General features: G+C 38.2%; 1 protein-coding gene across 11 annotated transcripts in view; it reads left to right on the top strand.

Moving 5' to 3' along the window:
* PARD3 (par-3 family cell polarity regulator) overlaps positions 1-24,148 on the top strand; it is a 453,311-nt gene that overhangs the window by 338,439 nt on the left and 90,724 nt on the right. For 10 of the 11 annotated variants that reach the window (XM_061996551.1, XM_061996556.1, XM_061996554.1 and 7 more), the window contains one exon: positions 16,100-16,357. In XM_061996551.1, the coding sequence (XP_061852535.1) occupies positions 16,100-16,357 (258 nt within the window). Of the gene's footprint in view, positions 1-16,099; positions 16,362-24,148 lie in introns of those variants that run through there. The other variant, XM_061996562.1, reaches the window with a different exon arrangement.

The following is a 24,148-nucleotide window of genomic DNA, read 5'->3' on the forward strand; positions in this document are numbered from 1 at the left end:
ATAGAGGTTGCAATAGTCACGCTGGGTACCAAGGTAGAATTATGAAATTATTTGTATAGCCCCCAATGCATGGAGCAAATTCCTAATCCCTGTCCATCAAGTTATGCTAACCATTTTGAATCTTTCCTGGAATCTCATTCCTCGTGTGTCATAAAAACAACTTTATGTGTTCACTGAAACTGCAGAAAATGCATGTGGCCGAACTTTGTTAACAGCTTGATATTATGGTAACATGGGTCCTCCTCCTCCCGTTACTCTCTTTCCCTATGTATTTGCTTTTCTTTGTGTTATGTCAATAAGCGAATGCAAATTCTTTGGGGTAGTGGCATGTACAACTAATAAAAGACAATAAAATAGCAACCAAATGTGTGAGGTTCTTCCTTATGTTTCTGAAAAATTCAGATGTTGATTTGGTCCACAGAGACTAAATATTTTTGCAGTTAGATTGCAGAGAGTTCCCTTTTGATCCTGTAAAATAATGATGTTGGATACATGCTATTAATGAAGAGTACTCTTGCAAATTAACTGAACAATCCCTCAAAATGCTTAGTAGGAGACTAAGAATAAAATATTACTGTCAGTGATGATTCATAATGGCTGCTATTTTAACTTGGTTTTCTGTGGGGTTTTTTCCTCCTTGATGTTTTTAGCAGTACCAGTCACTTGCTCTATTTTACTTGGTATTTGATACTATATACCTCTATAATGATGCAATACTTTGGGGAAATAGCTTGGATTTAATGAATTTACTATGTATAAGAGGCTAGGAGCAAAAATCCTAAGGGGGTCAGAGAACAAGTGAACGGTCCATTAAAAAATCAATCATGGCCACAATTTTATGGAATTATTATGCCTTGACTTGATAATTTTAATAGTATTGTGCTTACAGTGGTATTTTCTTTAAAATCCTAAAAGTATTGTTCATATTGATTATGAGATAAATAAGCAAATTAATGTTCTTCCATTTACTGTGATTAAAATAAATAAAACTGCCTTTTATAAGCATATTATGAATAACAATTTCTTGTTAAGTAGCATATCTCTTATGCTGTGGATCTCTTAAGTTGTATATAGTGTTTTCATTGACAATCTCCAAGTAATTTTCAACAGAAAAATGAAATTATCTAGTTGAAAACACAGGCAGCTTCCAATGAAATAGAATACTCTTCCAGTTGGGAGCATCATCTGAGGGGAGCATCTCACCAGTCTTACCAAAATTACTATAAAATGCTTGCTATTTGTAAGTTCTCCAAATGTTGGATTAATAGTTCATCCAAGGCCATAGGATATTTATTGCCCCTGTGTCACTCTTCTTGAGCACTGGTTTATTTCAGAAGAATAAATCTTGCATTATTCTTGAGTGTCTCTGCCAAGCACTGATCTGAAAATCCAGATGAGCTCTGATGTGCTGTTAGAAAGGATGCTTCTCCCTAGCAATGGCAAAAGCCAAAAATAAGCAGTAGTTTTCTAAAATTGGCCATATGTCTCTTAAGAAAGAGACTACATTGCAGAGTCTTGAGGAAGTTGGATAAGACTTTCCTTATGAGGAAAAGCTGCGGGAACTGGGGCTGTTTAGTCTAGAGAAGAGGAGCCTGAGGAAGCATTTCATTAATATTTACAAATATCTAAATGGTAGATATCAGGAGGTTGGGGCATCCTTTTTTTTTTTTTTTACTGTATCTAGCTACAGGACAATGGGTAATAGGATGAAGCTGGAACACAAAAAGTTCCATTTAAACATAAGAAAAAACTATTTCACTGTGAGGGTGATGGAACAGTGGAACAGGCTGCCCAGGGAGGATATGGAGTCTCCTTCTGTGGGAGGTCTTCCAACCCACCTGTATGCATTCCTATGCAAACTGATCTAGGTGGACCTGCTTCTGCAGGGGGATTGGACTAGATGATCTCTAAAGGTCCCTTCCAACCCCTACCATTCTATGATTCTGTGATTCTAAGACCTGAATTCTTTTAGCTTTATTTGTGTGCCAGACCACAGCTGGTTCACACACAGACACGCGCGCACACACAGACACACACACACACACATATATATATATATATATATATATATACACACACATATATATATGCTAGCTTGGAGCCACTCTTTGCCGTGCTATCATCTCATTCATTATTGGGCTATGTAAAACCAGATATCATTGAGATGCTACATTCATTTGCACAGACTGAGAAAACAGCTCTGGACCCTTCTTGTTGTTGTTATGGAAGGTATTCTATAACTTCCAGAGTCTTCTGATAGACCTGTGGTTCTGACTTCTTCAAGGCTCTTATAGTATAGTCTTCTAGGAGAAATTAAGATAGAACTGTTCAGAAAAACTACTGCCTTTGTCTTCTGTTTTTTGTGGCCCATGCTGGAGAGATATATCCTTCTAACAGCAGTTTCAGATACCTTCTTTTCTTCCTCTTTCACCCTTGGATTTTTTTTCTTGGATTTCTTTTTTGATTGGTTTTGTTGATTTTTGGTTGTTTTTTATTTCCCCCCTGCAGCTCTCTGTTGATTACAAAATTAATATTCAACAAATCAAAAATCTTTGCCTGTGTTCTGTTCTTCTTCAGCTTGAGCACATGCAGTTCTTGTCACCTGCATGGCAAGGCTATGCATGCCAGCCCTTGGACAGACTTCCTTTGGTAAAACAAGTGCTTCCCAATCCAAACAATTTACTCCTTATACCCGGCTAGTAGATAACAGAGGAATCAAATAAACATACTTTGTGAAATTTTCAAGAAATGCAGGTGTATCCAGTGTGATTTACTGCCAGATAATGCTTGAAAGATGAAAGTTGCAATTCTAATGTAATCTGGTGAATTAGTGCTTATGCTTTAATCTGCCTCTAGAGGCACTTCTTCCTCTTGAAAGAAGAGTTTACAGAATATTTTCTCTGTTTGGTCAGACTGGCTTGATAGCTTTAGTTATGTTTTATGAATCTCTGAATTGCCATAAAAGTGTTTCAATCTTAGTATTATGTTCTTCCTCAACTTCCACTGGAATGGATGCAAAATCAGGTGCTTAAACACCTGTACTATGAGGACCAGTCTTGAGGAGATGAGGAGAAACATTTTGGAAGAAAACTCCAAGAGCTGGGAGATTGACAGAGAGGTCAGTTGAGGGCTTTCAGAGTTGGGGGCTTCTTCCCATCCGAGAAAGCTGCGCTTCGTACGGCCATATGGATAGTTACCGCCTGGAAAAGAGAATTCCTGCTTTGCTAGCATTCCCCCTTTCAGTTTTGGAAAACATAACCTTTTGTTTCTTTAGGCCACAAAGGGAATTAGGTCGCCCTATTCTGCCCTTAGCGTTCCGTTATCCACGGCTGTGCAGATGCCGGCCGGGCCAGGCAGCAGGGCCGGGAGGGGGAGCTCCCGGCGCGGCGGTGGCCAGGCCCGGCGGGGGCTGTGTGGGTGAGGGCTAACGCCCGCCTGGCCGGCGGCACAAACCCTGTTTTGGGCTTGGGGAGGTGCTTTGGAGGGGTGGAGGTTATGAGGCGACACAGGGAGAGGGGGAGAGATGCCAAAGGCTCTTGGTCAGGCAGAAGTGCTCTCTGGGGAGGTGGGCCTCTCTGTACTGGATCATTCACTGTTACTTTTGGAGATCAATGAGTAGGCTGACAACATTTTTAGGTGTCAATGTAAACAAGGCTACAATTTCAGTGGGTGTTGTTCACGTAATGATTTTTCCTAAATTTAGAGGGAAACATTCAGTCTGTTCATTAGTAGTTAAAATAACATCGATTTCTTTTTCCCAAAGGATTTGGTCATTCCATAAAACGCTTCCTGTATTATATGTTTCCTGAGGGTGTAAGGGTCTTTATCTCCAATGTATAATAAACTTCTCTTCATCTTTCTGTAGTACCATTAAAGTCACAAGCCCTTTGTTGTAAAAGTATACTAATGAATAGAAATGTTACAACAAGAACAGAAGTCTTGTGTTTTCCCTTCATCATGCATCATCCATTTTAATTAGACGAAAGGGTGGTGAGTACTGTGACAAGAGTCTGGAATTAAAATCATTAATTGATGTCAAGCTGACGAGAGACTGCTAACATGAATTTACTGACAGCAGGAAAGAAATTAACCTTATCACTTTATTTAGTATATCAGGACTATTGTATTTTCCTACGCAAGTTCAGTGTGTTCCATTCATGATGATAAAGACAAATAATTAATAAAAAGTACATAAAGTTTTATTACCTGCTATCAGTGAAGTTTACATCCTTTGAAGCAGTATAACTCATGAAACTGTTACAGCAATATTTTTTATATTTTAAATGAGTATAACATGCTATGCTCTCTAACCAAGTAGAATTGCAAAAGTGATTTGATTTAAAACCGTGCCTTAGTGTCTTAATGTCAGCGTTGCAAGAAATGAAACATATTTTCTCCAGCAATGACATTGATTGGAATAACTGTCTGTTTTGATCATCATTGGAAGGTCAGCCTACAGAGATGAGTTTTAATGTTAGGCATCTTTATTCTTTAGATGAAAGAATACAACAGTGTCTTACAGAATGACAGCAGCATCCTATAGATAATTTGTGACCTAAAGGTCATAATAAAAGAATAGAGGGGAGGCCATCCTGTAGTAAAGGCCATCTGGAACTGTTAAAGTATCAGATGGAGTAGGGGGCTGAACAGCAGGACACTCTTGGTGTCTTTCCAGATTTCCCAGAGAGACCATAATATTTTTATTGGAAAACCCCAACTTTTTTCCCCTTAAGCAAAATATTTTCATCAAGCAGTTTCATCTTACTTTTAGGAGAAAAGACTACATACTGAGATAAGGAGGGGATTTTTGTTTCTTACATAGCCTAAGTGTAATCTGTATCTTTAAAATAATGCAAAAGTTCAGCTTTAGTTTTGCTGCTGCTGCTGCTGTATTTTGAGGCCATTTAACAGCTTTCATAAGAACTATTACCTCTAAATCTGTTATTACTGCAAACATTCAGACCATAAACATTTTCTGAAGCTACTTGTGTAAAATCTTTTCTGATAAAGCTCCTACCCCATTCCCAACCCATAAGAGAGGAGGGAAAAAATTCCTCTGTGAATCAGAAAATCAGAGCAATGTGTTTCTCATTCTCACTTACTTTGAGATGAGGTCTGCCTGTCAAGGGATATTCCAGTTTCACTGAGATTTGTAACATTGTTTTTGGCAGTGTTTTTTTACATAATGGATGAGGGTGCAGGATGTGAAAACAAATCAATGACAGTAATTTTTGTAAGAGAACACAGAAATGAAGCATGAGAATACTGATTTTTGGAAATACATCTCAGACCAGTTCCACTTTGTAAAAATACTGACTTCAGGAGATATGTAAACTGAAACTTTTGTGTAATAATAATTGCTGATGCAGTTTTTTAAGCAAAGCAACGCACCTCCCCAGCTATATATTTTAAGTATAGAGATTTTAAGACATCATGCTAAAAGTATGTTTTCTCTGCTATTTCTCAACAGTAGTTCAAGACATTGTACTGGGCAAGGTCTAGCCAAGTCCCTGGCAACGTATTTAAAAATAATTTATGTGATCTGTATAATATTCTGAGTTGCAGATTTGGTTGTCTTGTAGATGTGAGCTCAGCACGCTCTTAGAAATTTCTGTTCTAACTAAAGGTGTCAATAACATTGTATTTCACTTTAGAATAGCAGGATAAGGCAGCAGCATGTCTTCTGATATCCCATAAACTGTGCTGTTAGTGGTAGAGTTGCTGCAGCAAATATTTATTTGAGAATTAAAAAAGCTGTACCATAAATTATGATTTACTGAACTTACTGTTGCTGAATTGAACAGAACTGAAAACCCATCAGATTTTCCAGACTGCACTAAGATCAAGCACTAAAACCACTCCTTTTTTTTTCTTAGACACAACAGTGTCTAACTAAACAGTTAGTATTTGACTAACCGAAAAGATACCTAATGATATATTCACAGCAGACAGATAGGTTCCCCCTCTGCACCACAGCTGGAACTTTTAAATTTGTAACCATTTACTAGAACAAACCTTTTAATGGATATTAAGAAACCTGTCTCTGGCCATGCTGTAAATTTCTCGCTCAGTACTGTAACCTGGTGAGGTTTTAGAAGTGAATCCTGAGAGGTGTTGTGAGTGCTAATTTGTGAGTCCTGAGCAAAGGTACTGACTTACATTATCTATTGATGGGATTGGTGTGGTTTTTTTTTTTTTTTCTTTTCTTTCAACATTGGTGCATGAAATTCACATAATCCCTTGCTTTGTTGTGAGATTTTTCATTGTCTATTTTTTGTCACTTCAGACTGTGTAATTTTCTAGCCTGAGGGTTAGGCTACTCTCTATGTAAGAAACATAGAATAATGGACCTGAAGCAGAGCTAGTGGCAGAAATTTATATCCACTTTTGTTACTAAACTTCAACTAGAGAAGTGTAGATGCTAGATAGGCTCAGCTCAACCAACTGACAACAGTGTTGGAGCTGGACCTCTGGTTACTGCCTGCAAGTACCTAGGAATGACTGATTTGATGTATGGGACCATTTGATATATTGTATGCCCGTGTCATTTGGTTTTTGCACATAGGGGAACAGCTGACACATCTAACTGCAGAATTCAGATGTTATCCACTAGTACTGCTTTCTAGCACTGCTCTCCAGTTGGAAAAAAACCTAAACAAATCAAAACAAAAACCAGAGGAAAAAATTATTCAGAAAAGTCTGCATAAGAGAGGAAACCAGTATTCTTAATGTGAGGAGGGATGGAAGCAAGAGCTCTCCCCAGGTTGTATTTCAGCAGCAGCTTAATCTCATGATGTGCTTCCCTTCTCTTTTAGTCCAGCATAAGGGCTAAACAGGAGATAAGAACTAAGTTAATCTAATGATCAGGGATCTTTTGTCAAAGGTTTAAAGATCTGCTCTTCTGGCCAGTTTTGTAATGCAAAAGAAAAAGTAAATTCCATTTAGCTTACAGACAGCAATGATGTGTTTTGATTCTACATGGTTCCCAGCAGGATAATAGTCCCAGTTGCCCATCTGGGTAATCCTCCACTGCTGGGATCACTGACCCTTGAATCAGACATGAAAATAAGGAGAGAAAAATACAATCATAGTAATGTTTGTTTTGGAGATGAGAGGACCTATACTGCCCATGTACCCAATACATTCACATTTGGTTAAAACATACCCTTTAAAAACCCACAGCAGACATACTCTCCACCCTGGAATGCTGCAGACTGGTAACTGCAAAGTAGACTAAAAGCTCCATTGAAATGTAAGTAAGGTGGTATTGTATAGATTTTTTAAAATCAGTATAAGCAAGGTTTTTTACTTGTTTACTCCATGATCCAGTTTTGAGGTACTCTGCTGAGGGGAATGTATCTTCATTTGGAAAGATGGTGGATGAATCAAGAAGGTTGGGGGATACGGAAAGGTAGGGGTGAAATAAATGAGACATTCCACTAGTTTAGAGGAAATTATTCTAATGTCTCCTTTAATTTCAACAGTGTCACTTGGTTTCAAATTGATGTTTGCATTTCACCTGCTTATATTCATAATATTTACTGTCTCTCCTGCATTTTTTCATTCCTTTACATCTTCATTTGTATTTTGCTGCCTTCTTAAATATAAGCCCTTATAAAAATGAGCATATTATCTTAATGTATTAGGGCACTTACAGTAATCACCTTATCACTTTTATCTCCCTTGGGTTTTTTTATAAAGAAAAAAAAAAAAGGAAAAAACCCTACAGCCCTGCTGGGTTGTAGCTCAGTAAAGGCTTTTTAAATTCTTATGCATCTCTTCTGCATGTGGGATGTGAGGAGAGGGGGAAGTTCAGGGAGACAATAAGTACCATCACATATTCTAATTGGCAGATAGGCTGTGATTGTTGAAGGAGAAAAAGATCATGACTTTAAGATTACCTGATTGTGTAGATGCATTTCTTTAATTTCAACATGCTGGTCAGCTGCTTTTTTTCCTTCCAGTTATCTAGTCCCTGTTGTTTCTTTGTTGTAGAACCAATATGTAGGAAATATATGTGTGTAAAATTTCTGTGTAGATACAGAATTCTAGATCTAGAAGAGAGATTGTGTCACTGTTCCAAGGTAGGATCTCTGGGTATGCCATTCCTGCAAGATTTTTGGTTTATCCTCGGTGGGATGTTTTTTGTTTTAAAATGACAGAATCTACAGCTTTCCATGGCAACCTTTTCCACTACCTTTTTATTAGAAAGTACCCCTGCCTGCAGTATCTAGTCTCAGTTACTCTTGCTGTAGTTTAAATAGTATTAATACTTGCATTAGAGATGGAAAACTATTTTCTTCCTTTTGTGTCTAGACATTGCTGTTATGTCCTCACTGTTTTTCTTTTGACTAATAGCTTGACATTGCTGACTCGTGAGTATGTTATTCAGTAGAACTTCCAGATCCATCCCCGAAAAGGAAACTCACAGATTTTCCCCCTACTTTTAACTGGTGTGCTTAATCATTCCAACTATGTGAACTTCCTTCCAGTTGCTGTTTTGGAAGTTAATTCTGTTTTGGAAGCCCACTCTGCTTTTTGAGAACATTTGAAATGATAATCCTTTCCTCCAAAGTTCCTTCATTTGGATTTTCTGCAGACTGAATAGTGTCCTAGTTAATAATGAAAACCCAGAGTAAATTCAGAGAGAGTTTCATGTAGAAAATGTCTCAATCCATCTATGTGACTGAATTCGTAAGAGCTACTTTATAGATACTCCGTAGGAACTGCCTGGTTCAACCTTTTGCATTCATCCTGTAGCTGATTTGCTCAACCTGGGATGTACTGCTTTTGCTGGGTTCACAAGGACATTACTGTGCTGTAGTAGGAAATCTGACTTACTTGACCACATCTGTTCTTGATAAGTCTATGGTGGCTACTGCTTCTTCCATTATCTTCTCTGTGCTTACCAGTAGTTGGTTTCAAAGGTGATTGAAGTTAAACTGGTGAGTCTGTCTCTCAGGGTTTTTTTTACTTTTTCTAGTTTTTCAGTCTTTCACCTATCCCCAACAAATGTTACTGGAAAAGCTGCCTCAGACAATTGTGTACATCCAGTGAAGTTCAACTAGCTTAACCATTTTCTAGCTACTTACTTTGCTTTGTTACATTGGAGATCTTATTGTTATTGGTGGCAGTATCAATTGTACTGGCCACCTGCTTGCAATCAACCATTTCAGTGAAGACAGATGCAAAGAAAAAAACAAACCCATCAAGCCTTAGGTCTCCCCAGCATCATCTGTCAATATCATTCGCTCACTACTGGGCAGGGGAGCAACCTTTTCTTTGCTCTTCCTTTTACTGCTAATGCAATCACGCCATGATTTATTGTTGTCTTTAAAGTTCCCTGCTACTTTTATTTCACATTGTGTCTTGGCCTTTCTGGTTTTGTCCCTGTGTGCTTGTGCTTATCCATAGCAAGCTGACCACATTTTGTGTGTGTTTATTCAAAGATCAGAGGATAGTTGTATTTCAGTCAGATTGCCTCACATGTACGTACACAGGAGATGAGGAAGAACTGTTCATATTTTTCTTTTAGTGACTTGAAAAAGAGCAGTCTCCAGCTTTTCAATTTAAAAATTACATTTATTTAGTAGTATTTTCTGACTTTTTAAAAAGAAATACTAAAGTTTTGAATGGAATGGGGGAACAAATGAGAAAGAAGAGGTGTCTCCCTTGTTTACAAGCTACCATTATTTCTGCCCGTGATTATCCATGGCTTACAGTGATCCTTTAGAATGAGTTCGCAGGAAAGCAGATGGCTTTGCTGAGAGGTGGTTATAACTGTGATAACTGACTAGCTCTAATCATGGTAAGAAAAGCTAAGTGTCATATGTTGGTTCAGAGGGAAATCACAATAATGCCTATAATCAAGGTACCCTCATTAGAAGAATGGTTGTCAGAAAAATTCTGCTTGGATCCAGACAAAGGTCAAAGAAAAATACAGGAGAGGACAAACTCCCATATTGACTTGATTGCCAAAAATTAGAAAAAGGGTCATTAAAGCCCTGAAGGCAGTAGAGGAGAGGGGGAGGAGAAACAGCAAGACCTGGTTTAGTTGCTGGCGCACTGTGCCTGCAAGGTATTTTTCACTAGCAGGGGAGGAGGGCACAAATTTGACAAGATTTGGCTACTGCCCAACGCACCTCCTGACCTCTTTATTACAAATCATATCCATCAAAAATTGGACCGAATGTGTTCATCTCATTTCAAAAACTTAAACAAGCTGACTGGCTTTACAAATGTGTCGTTTTTTCTCTGTTTTCAATCCATCATCCCAACGCATGCCAATCTGATGGCAGAGGAACTGAGAACTGGCAGCGGCGAATGACTTGTCATTTAGCTTCTGTCCTTACATAATGCTGTTTCCATACTTAATAAACATTGTCAGCCGTCTCACATATGTGGAACTGCAAACATTCAATAGTGATTTTTGTAAATGAGTGAGCCTCGGTGGAAAAGATGAGGGTGTGGAGTATCACTAGGGCAATAGCTGAATCCTGGCAGCAGCAGGAGAATTAATTGAATTGACCAAGCAATTGCACACCAGAAGCAGCAGCCAGCTTCATTTCCACTCTTAGGGGAGGACATTGCTGCTATTGCAACAGCAAATGTAATGTACCAGCCATGAATATCCTTCCCATGCTGTGTTCATCAATTAAGATAAGTAGGTGATTTTTTTTTTGGCGAGAATCTAAATCACTGATATGAAAAAGTCCCACAAAGGAGACTGAAGCTCCCATGGGACTGGGAGTATTTTTTTTTATTTCACTTTTAGCACTACATGAAATTAGACTTGACTTGTCTTCTGTTGCCAAATTTGCTTATTCACATTTAGTCACAGCAGCTCTGCCAGCACCACAGATTTGAGTCTTCTGTTGCTGGCGGGGGGGGGAGTGGGGGGGGTGGGAAGAAAAAAGTTTATTTCAGACAGAACTGCTGAAAACATTTGGCTGAGAGTGTGAGTGGATTATTTAGTATCCACATGTGAGCTACATGGCTAAATGCCCTTTGTGATCAAGAGAGCAGTACTCAACACAGTTGGTAGAGCCTGGACAAGAGTTTGGCTTCAACCTTAAAATGGCCACATCACAGATGTTCGACTGAGCTCTCTCTAAACCCTGCAGGCAGCTGCCTGATGTGACTGAATTTTGACCAGCTCTTCTGAGAGTCAAGAACATACTCTGACACCTAAATTTAGGTGTCTAAAATGGTAATTACCTTCCTCTCACAGCTGAATCTCACTCAGAGAATTTTGAGGAAGGGTATGAGGTGGCTGCTGTTTGCTGGGGACAGCAGCACTTAAGCTTTCCCTGTACTTTTGTGACCACCGTTTCGCTTGCGTAGGAATCACTATACAATGGGTATGTCTATCATTACTGGATTAGCTTGCAATGAAAAGCTCTTCTAACAATTATAGGAAGTTCTGCAGCTAATAATATTGTCATTTGAAGCAGCTATCATTAGCTTTTGAATTGAATGGCACACAAATGCATGAGGTTAGTTTATACTGTGCTGAACATCATAATTTGAGTCTCAAAAGCACGACAGTATGTTGTTGACATTTTCAGTATTAACACTTCAGCAAGAAATGTTTAGAAACTTCTTGGGATAGCTTTTGTATTTTTAAAAGTTCAATTTCATTTAAACACTGCAAAATTGATTAGCAGTTTTTGCAGAATTCTTTGAAAATGGAAAGATTAAGATGAATCCTACGCATTATTATCATTGTTAAACCCACACAAAATCCGTGGGAAGGCCATAAATCCTCAAAATTAGCTGATCTGAAACTTCAGACACTCGCATTTTTATTGTGCAATGTTATGAAGGAACATAACGCAGTGAAGACAGCTTAACACACGTATCCACACTGTTGAAACCAAAGCACCATGGTCAAACACTTCTCCAGATTCTGAATTTCAATAGCGTGAGCATTGCTGATGAGGGCTGAGCAAATTCCAGGTTCTCATCTGTGCTGCACACTGTGTTTACATAATCATTTTAATCTTTCCCACAATAGTCTGAACTGGCATTTCTTGTGTGGGTATTTAAAACAGCATGTGCTGAAGATTATTTAGGCCGTATCATGCATATTATACACACATACACACACAAGGAGGGGGATCAACAAAAAAGAGTCACATTAAGTTCAAGTTCTTATATAAAAATATATTCAGAGATAAAAACTATTATAATTGCAAAAGACATAGTGCAATATTCAGTTGAGAGTTGTTATTCTTTTCAAGAATATGTCTACATATTTTTCCCTGGTCATTTGGTTTCTTTAAGTTTGGAGATATACTGTTTAAATGCAGTATGTCCTGAGAAGTCAAAACCAAAGCTGTATTTTAAACAATATTCATAAATCTGTTAAGTAATCAGAATACAGACACTTTTGTCATGTGAAAGTGAGAAGACTTGCACGGTGGTTTAAACTTAAAGCATAGAAAATATAAAAGTCAGAACATTTTTTGTGTTGATAGAGATCTTTTTAGTTTCAGATTAGAGTTATCCTTTGCTAGATGTTACTGCAAAGGGTTTGGTTATATATAATAACAGAATGATTGCTAGTGCATGTAGACTCTGATTTTTAAAAAAACATCTGTGTATTAACACATCATATTAGCAATTGTAGAAAATACTCTAAATTTTTTCCTGGTGGATAGAGACACAGTTACTTGCATAACACTTCAACAATCAATTCTTTCCCACTTGAACAGAAATAAGTATCCCTTATTGAACATGGGAAAGTTTTAATGTTCTTGTTGAAAATGGTACTGTATCTAAACATTAAATAAGCTATAAGCAGATGCATGAGAAAAGTTGGTTAATGTGAAACGAGGGACTCTCATGCCTGCATCTCTGGAAGGTGATGTGATATTCATGGTCAAAAGTTCACTGACATCTCTCATAGCACTCAGTGTACACTGAGGCCAATATCACCAATTACCTCCAGGTAATTCTGATTTGTGAGCGATTCAGATAATATTTTCTTCTGACTGAATGACTGTGTCATGTTGTTGCCATACTGGCAGATTTCATACACTGAAATTTTGATTATCTAAAACACATGAATGTTTTGCTCATATTTATATCAGCCAGTGTTCTAGTATGTGATGATATCTTGACCATTGAAATGAAAATTAAGTCTACCAGTGTCTAGGAAATTTCTGATTTCTTTTGCGTCTCCCATTCAAAGCACAAACATCAATGACAAATGCATTAATTCACAGGATAATTAATACAGGACTACAAATTGGAAGTGAAACCCGCAGAGAGGAATCAGCAACTACAGGTCATTTTCAGACCTGTTTTTCCTTCTGCATAGATACCTTCCAAGTGATTAAAGTTTTAGCATTTCTGAAGTACAGCTTTGTAGTGTAGGACAATGTAAAACTTGTCTTTTTATTTAAAAAAAAAACCATGCAGAAACACAGTTTGAATTTGAAATGGGATTTGGATTTAAACGTGAGTCCTCCTTCACTGTAAATTAAGCAAAATCTGAAAACCAGTTCCAGTTTGATGTTGCTGAAATTGTGCAAGAACATGCTATCAGCTCAACAGTGTTAGAATTTTTATTTTCATTTTTCCTTATATGCTGTTAGCTCAACAGTATTAGAGTTTTTATTTTCAGTTTTCCTTATTCAAATAAAGTGCCACCAATAAGGTTGGAAAATTGAGAAATTAACATTTATGTTGGTTTAAGTTAAACTTTCTCATATTTCTTCTATTTGCCCTTTTTTTGATATGGTGGTTTTTCTGTTTTGACTGAATATGAGTGAGAGTTATAGTGCACAAGTCAGTGACATAAAAAGAGGAATTCTGCTGTGGTATAACTTGAGCCATGTAAATGTATCACTGAACCGTCTGTGTAGATGACACTAGCCGTTGAAGGGAGTTCAATCAATCAGTTGTATCCCATAAGCCTCCTTCATCAGTACTTGTAGGATGTGGGGAAAAATAGGTCAGTCTATCTGTGCCATCTTCCCTTCTTTTGTTACAGTGATCTTTGTTAGCATGGGAAGAACCATTTTCTTGGGATTTGATCTGATGAAGACACTTAGATGTTTGCATACCAGCTAAAGGCTGGATTCACATGTTTGAACACAGACTTGTGTCATTTGAGTTATCATAGTCTCTGAGATGTCAGCACGGGGCTGGCAGATAGAATCACAGAATCATAGAATCATTTCAGCTGAAAGAGACCTTTAAGATCATTGAGTCCAGCCTTTGTCTCAGTCCTGTCAACCATCTCCATTTCCATAAGTGCATTTCCCTAAGTACAACATCCAACCATCTCTTGAACCTTTCCAGGGATGGTGACTCCAGCATCTCCCTGGGCAAGTTCCTGATAACCCTTTCAGTAAAGAAATTCCTCCTAAAATCCAGCCTGAACCTCCCCTGGAGCAACTTGAGGCCGTTTCCTCTTGTTCTATTGCTTGTCACTAGGGAGAACAGACCATCCCCTGCCTTACTACAACTTCCTTTCAAGTAGTTAGAGAGAGCATTTCTTCAGATGTGACGAGGACCTACAGGAGTCCCTCTTGCTGAACAGACACCGGACCAACAGTATTACCTGCTGGATGTCAGGTGGCCATAAAGGATCTGAATCAGGGCTGAGTATCCAAGCTCCTGAGGAAGCCCTAAACAACAGCATCAGAAGTGTCTATAGAGTGAATCCTTTCATGCTGGGGGACACAGAGTAGCACTGCAGCCACATTAACTCTGGAGTCTGATGACTTACAGCTCCCTGGACTGTAAAGGGAGGCTGCACACGTAGCTGGCGTGACCTCACCTACTGCAGACATCTAAATTCCGATGTCTTTATCTGCAGCCTGAATCACACCCTTTGTGTTCCCTTTTTTGCAAAGGCTAATCTTGAACAGGGTTATGTTGAACATTTCTAAAATGTCAAAGCTACCTAACTTTAAGGCTTTTCTGTTTCCAGAAGACACAGAGGCTTTGAGTAAGCTGCTCTTGTTAAAAGTTAGTGAACAAGCTGTCTTTGAAAATGGCATCTACCAGAGGTGCACAGAGCTATAGTCTGAATGGATGGATGCTGTCAAACTGTGTACCCATGGCTGTATTAGATGAGAAAAGGAGCACATTTTACTAATGGAAGGGAGGAGGCAGCCGAGTGCTTCATTTTGCAAAGATGACAGAGCATTAAATTGGTCTGGGGAGACAATGGGGAGCGGGGTGTGGGTGTGTTTTTCAGTTTGCTGTGCATGTATGTATGATACATTTTCTAAAACGCCAAAGAAACTTTGAAGCTCAGATCAAATTTTAGTAACAGCTTTGTGCACTTCTGAAAATATGACCCATGCTCAGTTTGTGTTTGTCAGATTCCTAAATGTCATCTGTTTTTATCTGTCCCTTTTTATCATACAGCTAAATAAATGCACCTAGATATAAAATCCCAGAATAGTGTCACCTTTCATTTGAAACTTTAACATAAGGCACGTGTTGTTACTTTCTGAAAAGACGTTGCTTACTTTTGAGAGATGCCAGATTTGATTTGTTTACGTTTTAAACAAAAGATGCACATTTTAAATAAGAATCTACTTCTGCTGTTTACTGCATGCATGCATGCATAAATATATATGTGTGCGTCCTATCCTTATAAAGTTTTGAAATTCTGAAGTACAGTTCTTACAGTATTGCTTCAAGTAAATACATTAAAATTCTTCTTTAAATACTGGCATTAGAACCATTAAATCTGTTCAGTTCTGATGGAGTACAATACAATGTGAATGGTGTCAAGCCACTCTCAGACAAATGACGTAGTAGCAGAGGCATGCTAAGATGCATGAAACAAGAAGTCAACTCTCTTTACCAAAAACTATAGTCAGTAATTTTTTAACTTAATAATGAGTGAAAAAAACAGTGGATAATTAGACTTGTTCCTTAAAGACCGGTGTTGATTGTAGCATTACTTTGATTAAGCTTCAACATCCAAGGTAAACCTAAGGCTCCATGGCAAACTGAACCTGGAAACACTTCAGTGATTTCCATTAAGATGGGCTACCTAAAGTGTCTGCTAACTGCTACTTTCAAACGATAGGTGAGAAACATTAGTTTCAGCCTTCTTTTAATTTTTCAGAATTCAAGCAAAAACTCGAGAATTTCGAGAGAAACAAGCTCGTGAACGTGACTATGCAGAGATACAGGATTTTAACCGGACGTTTGGCTGTGATGCAGAGTCCATGTACGCTGGGATTGCTTCCTATGACTCTTCTTCAAATAGTGGCACAATAATGCTGAGCACCCGACCACAGAGCCCGCGGGAAGGGCAGACAGTGGAGGCCTTGTATGCCCAAGTGAAGAAACCACGGAATTCAAAGTCTTCACCTGTAGACAGGTAGGCACCAGACATCAATCAATATGCTCTTTTAAAATCTGCCCCTGTAATGCTTTTGTCAAGGGAGATGACTGTACATCAGTTAGAGATTCAGAACTGCATTTTTATTAATGGCTTTTTAAAAGCCTTTATGTAGAAAAGTATTGAGCTCACACAAATCAGACTGTAGCAGAATGAGACATGAAAGACATTTTCTGCAGAGCAACTGCTTTTCTTCTCATTCTTCAGATGATTTGGAATTTCGGAGTCACCGTTTTGTTATCAGTTGAATTACATTCCAACTTGTAACGTCATCTGTTTTATTTATCAGAGCTCTAACTGATACGTTGTGGAATACGACATTTCCAACCTATTTGTGGCAGTTACAAAATTTCTGGAAACTTCCTGTTGTTAAAGTGGGTTAAAGCTTCCCTGGATTCTAGTCCTGCTGGAGTCCTGAACTTCAGTCTTAACAAGTAGAGCTTTTTGATTAAATGTAGACCAAGTGTGTAAACTCTAAGCTTGAATTGTGAGTTATTTTCTCTTTTTGGGCTGTAGCTTAATGATTTTTACTCTTCCTGTGGTTACATTATCTGAACTGTATCATGGTTGGGTTTTAAGCTGAAATGGGCAAAATTCCGGTTTCTGTTGATGGAGTTTTGCGTTCATTTGAAAACCTGAAGCTAAAACAGGGATGTAAACCAACATAAAGTAGAAATAACCAAACACAAAATCCACAGCTTTTTTGCACTTTAACAATGAAAATACATCTGTTTTCTTGGCTTACATCTATGATCTCGTAGTTCTGCATTTTCTCAGCTTTATAAAAACTATCACTAAAATCCTAGTGCAGGAGGTATCGTTAACGCATTCAGAGGTTATTAATTTAGCTCATCATACAACCATTTGTTGTTTTGTTTTTTACCCTATTCTTTCCAGAAGAAAAATACTGGACTTTCAGTTAGGTGAGCAAAGCAGGGTCTTTGGTTGTAATGTTTGAGATCTGTATACTCTATATGAGGACTGGTGTTCATCTTGCATATTCTGATCTAAGTGGTAACAGAGTCATTTTTATTTGGTCTTAAGGAAAGTAGTTTTTTATACAGTGTTCAGCTAATTGTCTAAAACTCTTTTGAATTGAGGACTAAGATTGGTGCATTTAACCCTCCACCAGATCTATTTTGGAAACATCCTTTACATAAGATGGGTAAAAATGTATTCTGTAATGTGTCAAATAAGAAAATCTCATATGCATTGTCAAATGCAAGAATTTTTACTTAAATTCAGTACCACAACTGCCTTTTTATTTTCTCAATTGCACTATTCTCTTATAATGCACTGCATAGAAGATCTGCTTCTCATTAAATAAATGTAATTTATGTATTGTGGATATGTACATTATTTCAGTGAAGGAAGCACAACCATTTTAAGATGACAACTTTATCTATGCCCTTGGAATTTTATATTCCTTAATCTTATGTTGACTAGCCCTGATATGCCCAGATGCCTGACATTTCAGCAGTTTTGTGCCTTTGGAAGTCAAGATAGCTTGGTTGGATATGGCTGCCTCGTGGTGACTCTCACGGCTGCTTTTGTTAGACCAAAGGCAGTGTTTCATGCTGGAGTTGAATGGCATCAATGTCACATCAACAAGAAAAAACAGTTCTTTGATGCAAACCTGGCACGGTGAAATATAAGACCTGCGTGACCTAGCTAACTGTGTGATTGCTGATAAAAGAGCTGGGAGAGAGTGAGTAAAATGGAAGATAACGGAGTACCAGGGGAATCTGATGTTAATCATAAGGGTAGGACTGAAGAGCAGTGTGGTACTTTTGCACATTTAGGCTTTTCCTGGAGCTCAGAGGACCCTGTTTCTCACAACTGGATCACACTGTGAGGAAAGGAAAGACCCAGCACACACAATGGGTTTGAGCAAAGGGAGAAAATGCGAGTCAGGGACTAGTACTGTCCCCAATCTCATGATAAAGGGGCACACATTCAACAAGAAACACCTGGAAAGAAATAGGCAATTCAGATAGCAAAAGATTATTATTTGCTGTAAATGAGCCCTGAAGTGGCTGTTCAAGGTTCCGAGGTACAAAGGTGTCAGCTGTCTATTGTGGGGAGTTTTCTTTCCTCTCTCCCCACACCTTTATTAACAGCCAAACTGTGGAGCTGGTGAATCTCACCGTGTTCCAGGAGGTTTTTGTGTAACATTGCAGTAACTTGCACAACCTCAGGCTCAAATTTAACTCCTACAAAAGTTGGATCTGTACCTTGGGCCTATTGCTGAGAGAACACACCTGAATGGGCACAAAGGAGACATAACAGTTGTAAGGAAGCAGCTTTCAGTCTTCCTCAAGTTATGTGAAGGGCATCTGGAAGCTTGACTCCATGTAATGTTCAGCAGGAGAGGCTGGAGTGCAGCTGAGCTATCTTCCCACAGCTGCTCTGCGTTTTACAGTCTTTATCTTAGATGTCTTAAGAAAGTATCATCTGAGCATCATTTTAAGAAACAGTTGTGGCTATGTAGGCCTGCTGTGCTTGCTAACTGTGTAGTCTCTCTGTAAGATACCTTCCTCCTCACTCTATGTGCATTGCAATTTGTTTCTTGCCATCCCTTTCCAGCTGTGAGACCTTTCCCGTTCACTTGGCATCTCCCATGATACCCCTTTCCACATCAGGTATCCCAATGCCTCTTCACAAGGCTCTTCTCCAGGGAACTCCCTTTTCTGCAGTCTGATTTATCCTGGTAATGCTAGAAGAAATTCGAGGGGAAATGGTTGCAGTTCTGCAGCTGTAAAATATTGTTTACATTAGCATTCACCTGTGGTGAGCACTATTTTCAGTGTGCTTTACTCCTTTGCCCTGCCACCCTTTCCTTTCCTCTGGATATTTCAGAGGTTACCGAAATAGAAAAAGTCGCTTCCAGCCTTTGTGCATGGGAAGGGAAATCACTCACAGCGCGTTACCCTTGCACTGAACTGCCAGGAGCTGGTAATGGCCAGGCTGGCTCAGATCTTTAGCACGTTCATATTAAAAGCAGCATTGTTTATATGGGAAATGTTATTTCTTTTACAGTTTGGTGCTTAGTGCCAAACAAAATTTGACATTTAACTATGTCCAAAAGGTTATTTAAAAGTCTCTTACAAAAAGGTCTATAACAAAATGCCCCGTAATAGTTTGCATACCATTGCTGAACACTTATGAGAAATTTTTCCTTCACTTGCAAGAGAATTACTGCGCCTGTGTGTGAGGCCTGGTCAGGGTTTGTTATTCTTTAATATTCCTTCAACTTCTCTCCTACTTTCATCAACCCATACCACCAACCGATGTAAGTTTAACTGTGTCATGGCGTATGAATGATAACAAAGTGGAGGACAAGTATGTAAACTGCTCATCAGAATTACAGACATTTTCATTCTATTTTTTGCAAGTTTAAGGATATTATGAGGGCAACTATTAGAGGGCTTCAACAAATGATGGTGCTATCAAGCTGTCAGGCAGAGGTCCCCCAAGTTATTTTATAAACTACCTTGAAACCAGTGTACAAACAATCACAGAATCACAGAATCTTAGCAATCCCATCTCTTCATTTTCCTTCTTGTATGTATTTTATATTTACACATATCCCAAGCACCACAATTGCAGATAATACAAAACAGAGCACGATTGTGCATTAAATAGTTTGTCAATTTCACTAAATTAGAAAATGGATTCATAATACCCAAATACAGCAAAGGAAAAAGAGATTGGAATCCCATTAGAGACTTTCCCAACTGTACATGTGTGAGTGACATTGCTTTACCCAGTTTACCAGGTCTCTCCAGTAGCACTGAAAGAACTTGTTTTCTGATCTTAATCCCAGAGAGTTAAAGCAGATTCTCTTTCTTAACAGAGAAGGATTTTATTGCTCAGAAGAAACGAAGCTCCAGCAATAAATAAATAACTAAATAAATAAAGTGAATGATTGTTGATCAGTATAGCTGCATGTACATCAGCTGCCCTTGTGATGTGAGCTCCATCCTGTGTTTTGATAGCTTGCAGATATAGGCTGCTAAGAAATTTTTCACTTACCATAGTAGGCATTAATGGAGCAAAATCGAGGTGGAATGTATAATCTATGTTTATTTTACAGTTCAAGAAAGAGGTGTCTTGTGAACTGTGTTCTTGTGGATAAAGCTTTTAGCTTAGCTGAAAAATTTCTCTAGTGTGTTTAGCATCATACAGAAGTGAAGCTGAACAACTGATCAATCGTGTATTTCATCTAGATGACAATGATGCTATACAATGAGGATTTATAGGGATCACCTGACATCCATAGCTGAGCAGTATGTAGAGAGACAACTCCTAATGGACATTTACTAGCTGTCACTCTGTAATCATTTCCCACCAAGACTGCATTGTCCTGAAAAATAATTGAAATAAAATAGGCACTGTGCTGCTGTAAATCTAAATAGCTTGAAAATAGTAGGCTAGACTCCTCTAGTTTGCTGAGGACATTTTAATGGAAACATAAATACCATAATCATATGCTTTTTGCATGCATTTTGCCATTAAAAAGAAAAAATGTTCATTTTAGAAGGGAGACCTTTATGAACTGGTTTCTTTTCTATCAGAAATGGAATCGAGTTATGTCAAAAGAATATTTGGGAATTTAAAATAATCTTACTTGATTCAACTGTCATCTGTTCAGTGTGAAGAGGCAAGATGCTGTTTTTAAGGTCAGGCCACATACTTTGCTTGCTGCTTTTCAAAAAAAGAAAGGGAGAGCATTTTATTAATATGTAAAGTTTTATTTGCTCAGTAGTATCTTTATGCTTAAATTGGCCTGAGAGTAATGAGTCCCAGAAACTGGAAAGAAACATTCTAATATAATATAGGAATATATAAAAAGTGAAATAAGCAGATCCTTTTTTTCTACAATATGTAAAAGAGCAATAGCAGAATGGTTCATGAAAGCTATGAAATACTATATTGCCTTGCCTGGAAAAATATTTGTTAAAAAAATAAGGCACTTGTGCAGCTATATTAAACTTCTTTATTAGTAGTGTCAGTCACAGGAGTGTTCTTAAGTCTTTTGGGATCACTTATGCATAGGAATCTGCTCTTACTGCCAGGACCCCCAGAGATGGAGATAGAGGTTATTACTGAGGGTAATGCATCCTGTAAATGCTAGGATATTTCTCATTTCTTAAATGAAGAAATATTTTTGATGGATGTGTAGGTTGACTTGAAGAGTGCTTCATGAAGGCAAAGGCCATGGCACTGGAAACCCATGTAAGCAATGACATTTAAAACCTGCAGAGCTGTGCAGAAGGCTAACAACCTAGTTTGAATAAGATTACGAGTAAGCTTTTCACTCTTGCCTCTGTTTACTTCTCTCTGCTGATGCAGAAGTGTTTTCCTATGCCTGAATCCCTTGTTCTTCATTGTTTATTACTCTCTGCCATCAGAGCCCTACAAATGACATGCTATCTGGGGAAGGTGACACTCATATGGGTAAAGACACTGTAAACACTTGATTAGGTTGTAAGCATTGCAGAGCGGGGACCTGTTTGTTTTCAGGACTCCCTAATTAATCAGTAACGTTTCAGAAATGTAAAGTAATAGATTTTAAATCCTTATTTTCCAGTGAGTGTCACCCTTTTGTGGCATAAGAAAGCTTCATTCCTGTGAGAATCTGGCTTCTGGAGAGATCGTCCTGGCCTAAAAAATGGCACCTATGCCATTATGGGATAATCAAACAGACTTTACAAGACAACCCGCTGGAGAACAGTGGGTTAATGAACTATTTGCAGTTCTCTAATGTGTAAAACTGAAAGTAATACTTGGAAGTCATTGTGGTATTTTTTCCTCCTCTGTCTGTGATAACCCAGAGAAGGATTAGTTAGAGCCTCTGTGAGACTCTTCATGGGGTTTAATTTCACTTTAGAGCTAACACATTGGGTTTTTTTGTTCCTCTACCCTTCATCCCATAAGCCAGTAATCCTTGCCCCCAGGACTGCCTAAAAAGTAGCTTGGTCTCTCACAGACCTATGTATTTAGAACCCAATAGACACTATTAACATTGGCATTTTATTATCTTGGGTTGGTTGTTTTCTTTTGTTCTTCCATCTTGATAGAATATAAGACAAGTTTTAATATAAATTCATGAGGATTTATGTAGGCTCCCTGTTGTGAAAGTATGCAATTGCACTCCCCTGTTTGGGTTACCACTTTGGTGAAATAAATGGCAGACTTACAGTGAACTCTATTCAGATCTCCAATTTTAATTACTTGAAAGTCCTGGTTTCTTTCTGAATAGATACCAAGCACTGATACTGTTGTGAGAACCACGTCTTTCTCCATTTACCACAGTCACAGCCCCACTTAAACCCCAGTGGGTTTGCTTCCTCTCTCTTCCAGCCGACTTGCCATGTAATCTGAAGTGTGACAGCTATTTGTTTGTTTTTACAAAAGCAGCCTGAGTTAGTACCTCTACAAACGGTGTCAGTGGGAAAATGCACTGCAAGATAAGAGATGAACTTCCCGTTCTGGGTGACAAAACAAGGAGGTGAAGTGGGGCTCACCCGAACATACCCTTAGTGCCCCTATTCAGAGAGACTGCTAGTGAGTTCCTTTTGCTGGAAATTAGGAGTATCGGTTTAGGTTTGTGATTTTTCAGTTCTTTCAAGTGTAGCTACTGCTTCTGATGAGAGGGTATGCTTACGAAGGGTAGATCAAAACCTGTCACTTTTCATCCCTTTAAGGATATCATATATCTTAAGATTTGGAATATATTGTAACTGAATTCTTAATAATATGTTTCATTGGTATATTAATGCAGTTTGCACAGAGCTATAAATCAGTTGTGCATTTTGTTGCTTGGAGAAAAAAATGGAATGTTTACGTTTTTTACATTTCTTTCAGATGGCAGAAGGCAGCATTTAATTAAAAAAACCCAAAAACCAGAAACCCTAAAATTTAAATTATATAGTATGAAACAAAACATGAAGGAAAGACTAGCAGAGGCAGTGCATTGAATGGTAATTGTATGGCTTGAAATTGCAGTCCAAAAACCCGCCTGTGTGTAACATGCACATCTTTATTTCCTCACTAATGCTATCAATACAATTTGAAGTTCTTCATCCTGAGAAAATTATGGGGAGTATTTGAGTACACAAAGCTGAAAAAGCAAAGGCTCTCCCATTCATTAAATGAAGTGCTTTGATCCTTACCAGTGCAAACTGTTAAAATCTGTTCTTCGCTAGTTGTGCTAACCAAAATTTGGATTGTGAACTGATGTTATGCAGCACTTGAACACCATAATTTAATCAGTTTAATTTGTTGCTGCTGTTGAATATGGCCCTTTCTAAATAAAATACAAATTTATGCTTCTTCCATCTTTTATGTCCTTCCAGTCAAACCATCTGTTCCTCTTTGGTGAAGGATTCAGACTTCTCCTCTCTGAGCATTTAAAGAGCCAGAGGTTTTGCATTTTAAAGTTTCCTGGTTATAGGAGAGGGTCACAAAGGCAGAGCTTGGAAGAAGTCCTGAATGTTCACTGAATCACTTACTAAAACAAAATATACAAATTGAAGTTAGATCTTTAAATTAATGCAGACTAATGGTTGAAAAGTGAAGGGTTTTAAAAATTTATATTCTTCTAACAGAGAGTTTTGGAGGCTTTTCTGGTCTGTTCTTTTTTTGTGAATGATACCTCTTTCACAGATGAGACAAGCTGTATTTAACTACAATGGATGTGACCAGTTTTGTTTACGTGACTTAAAAACGCATCCTGCTTATTGTTGAAGTAGTTTGTCACTGGCG

Source organism: Colius striatus, chromosome 5, assembly GCF_028858725.1.
Source record: "Colius striatus isolate bColStr4 chromosome 5, bColStr4.1.hap1, whole genome shotgun sequence".
In the NCBI taxonomy this organism is placed as follows: Eukaryota; Metazoa; Chordata; class Aves; order Coliiformes; family Coliidae; genus Colius; species Colius striatus.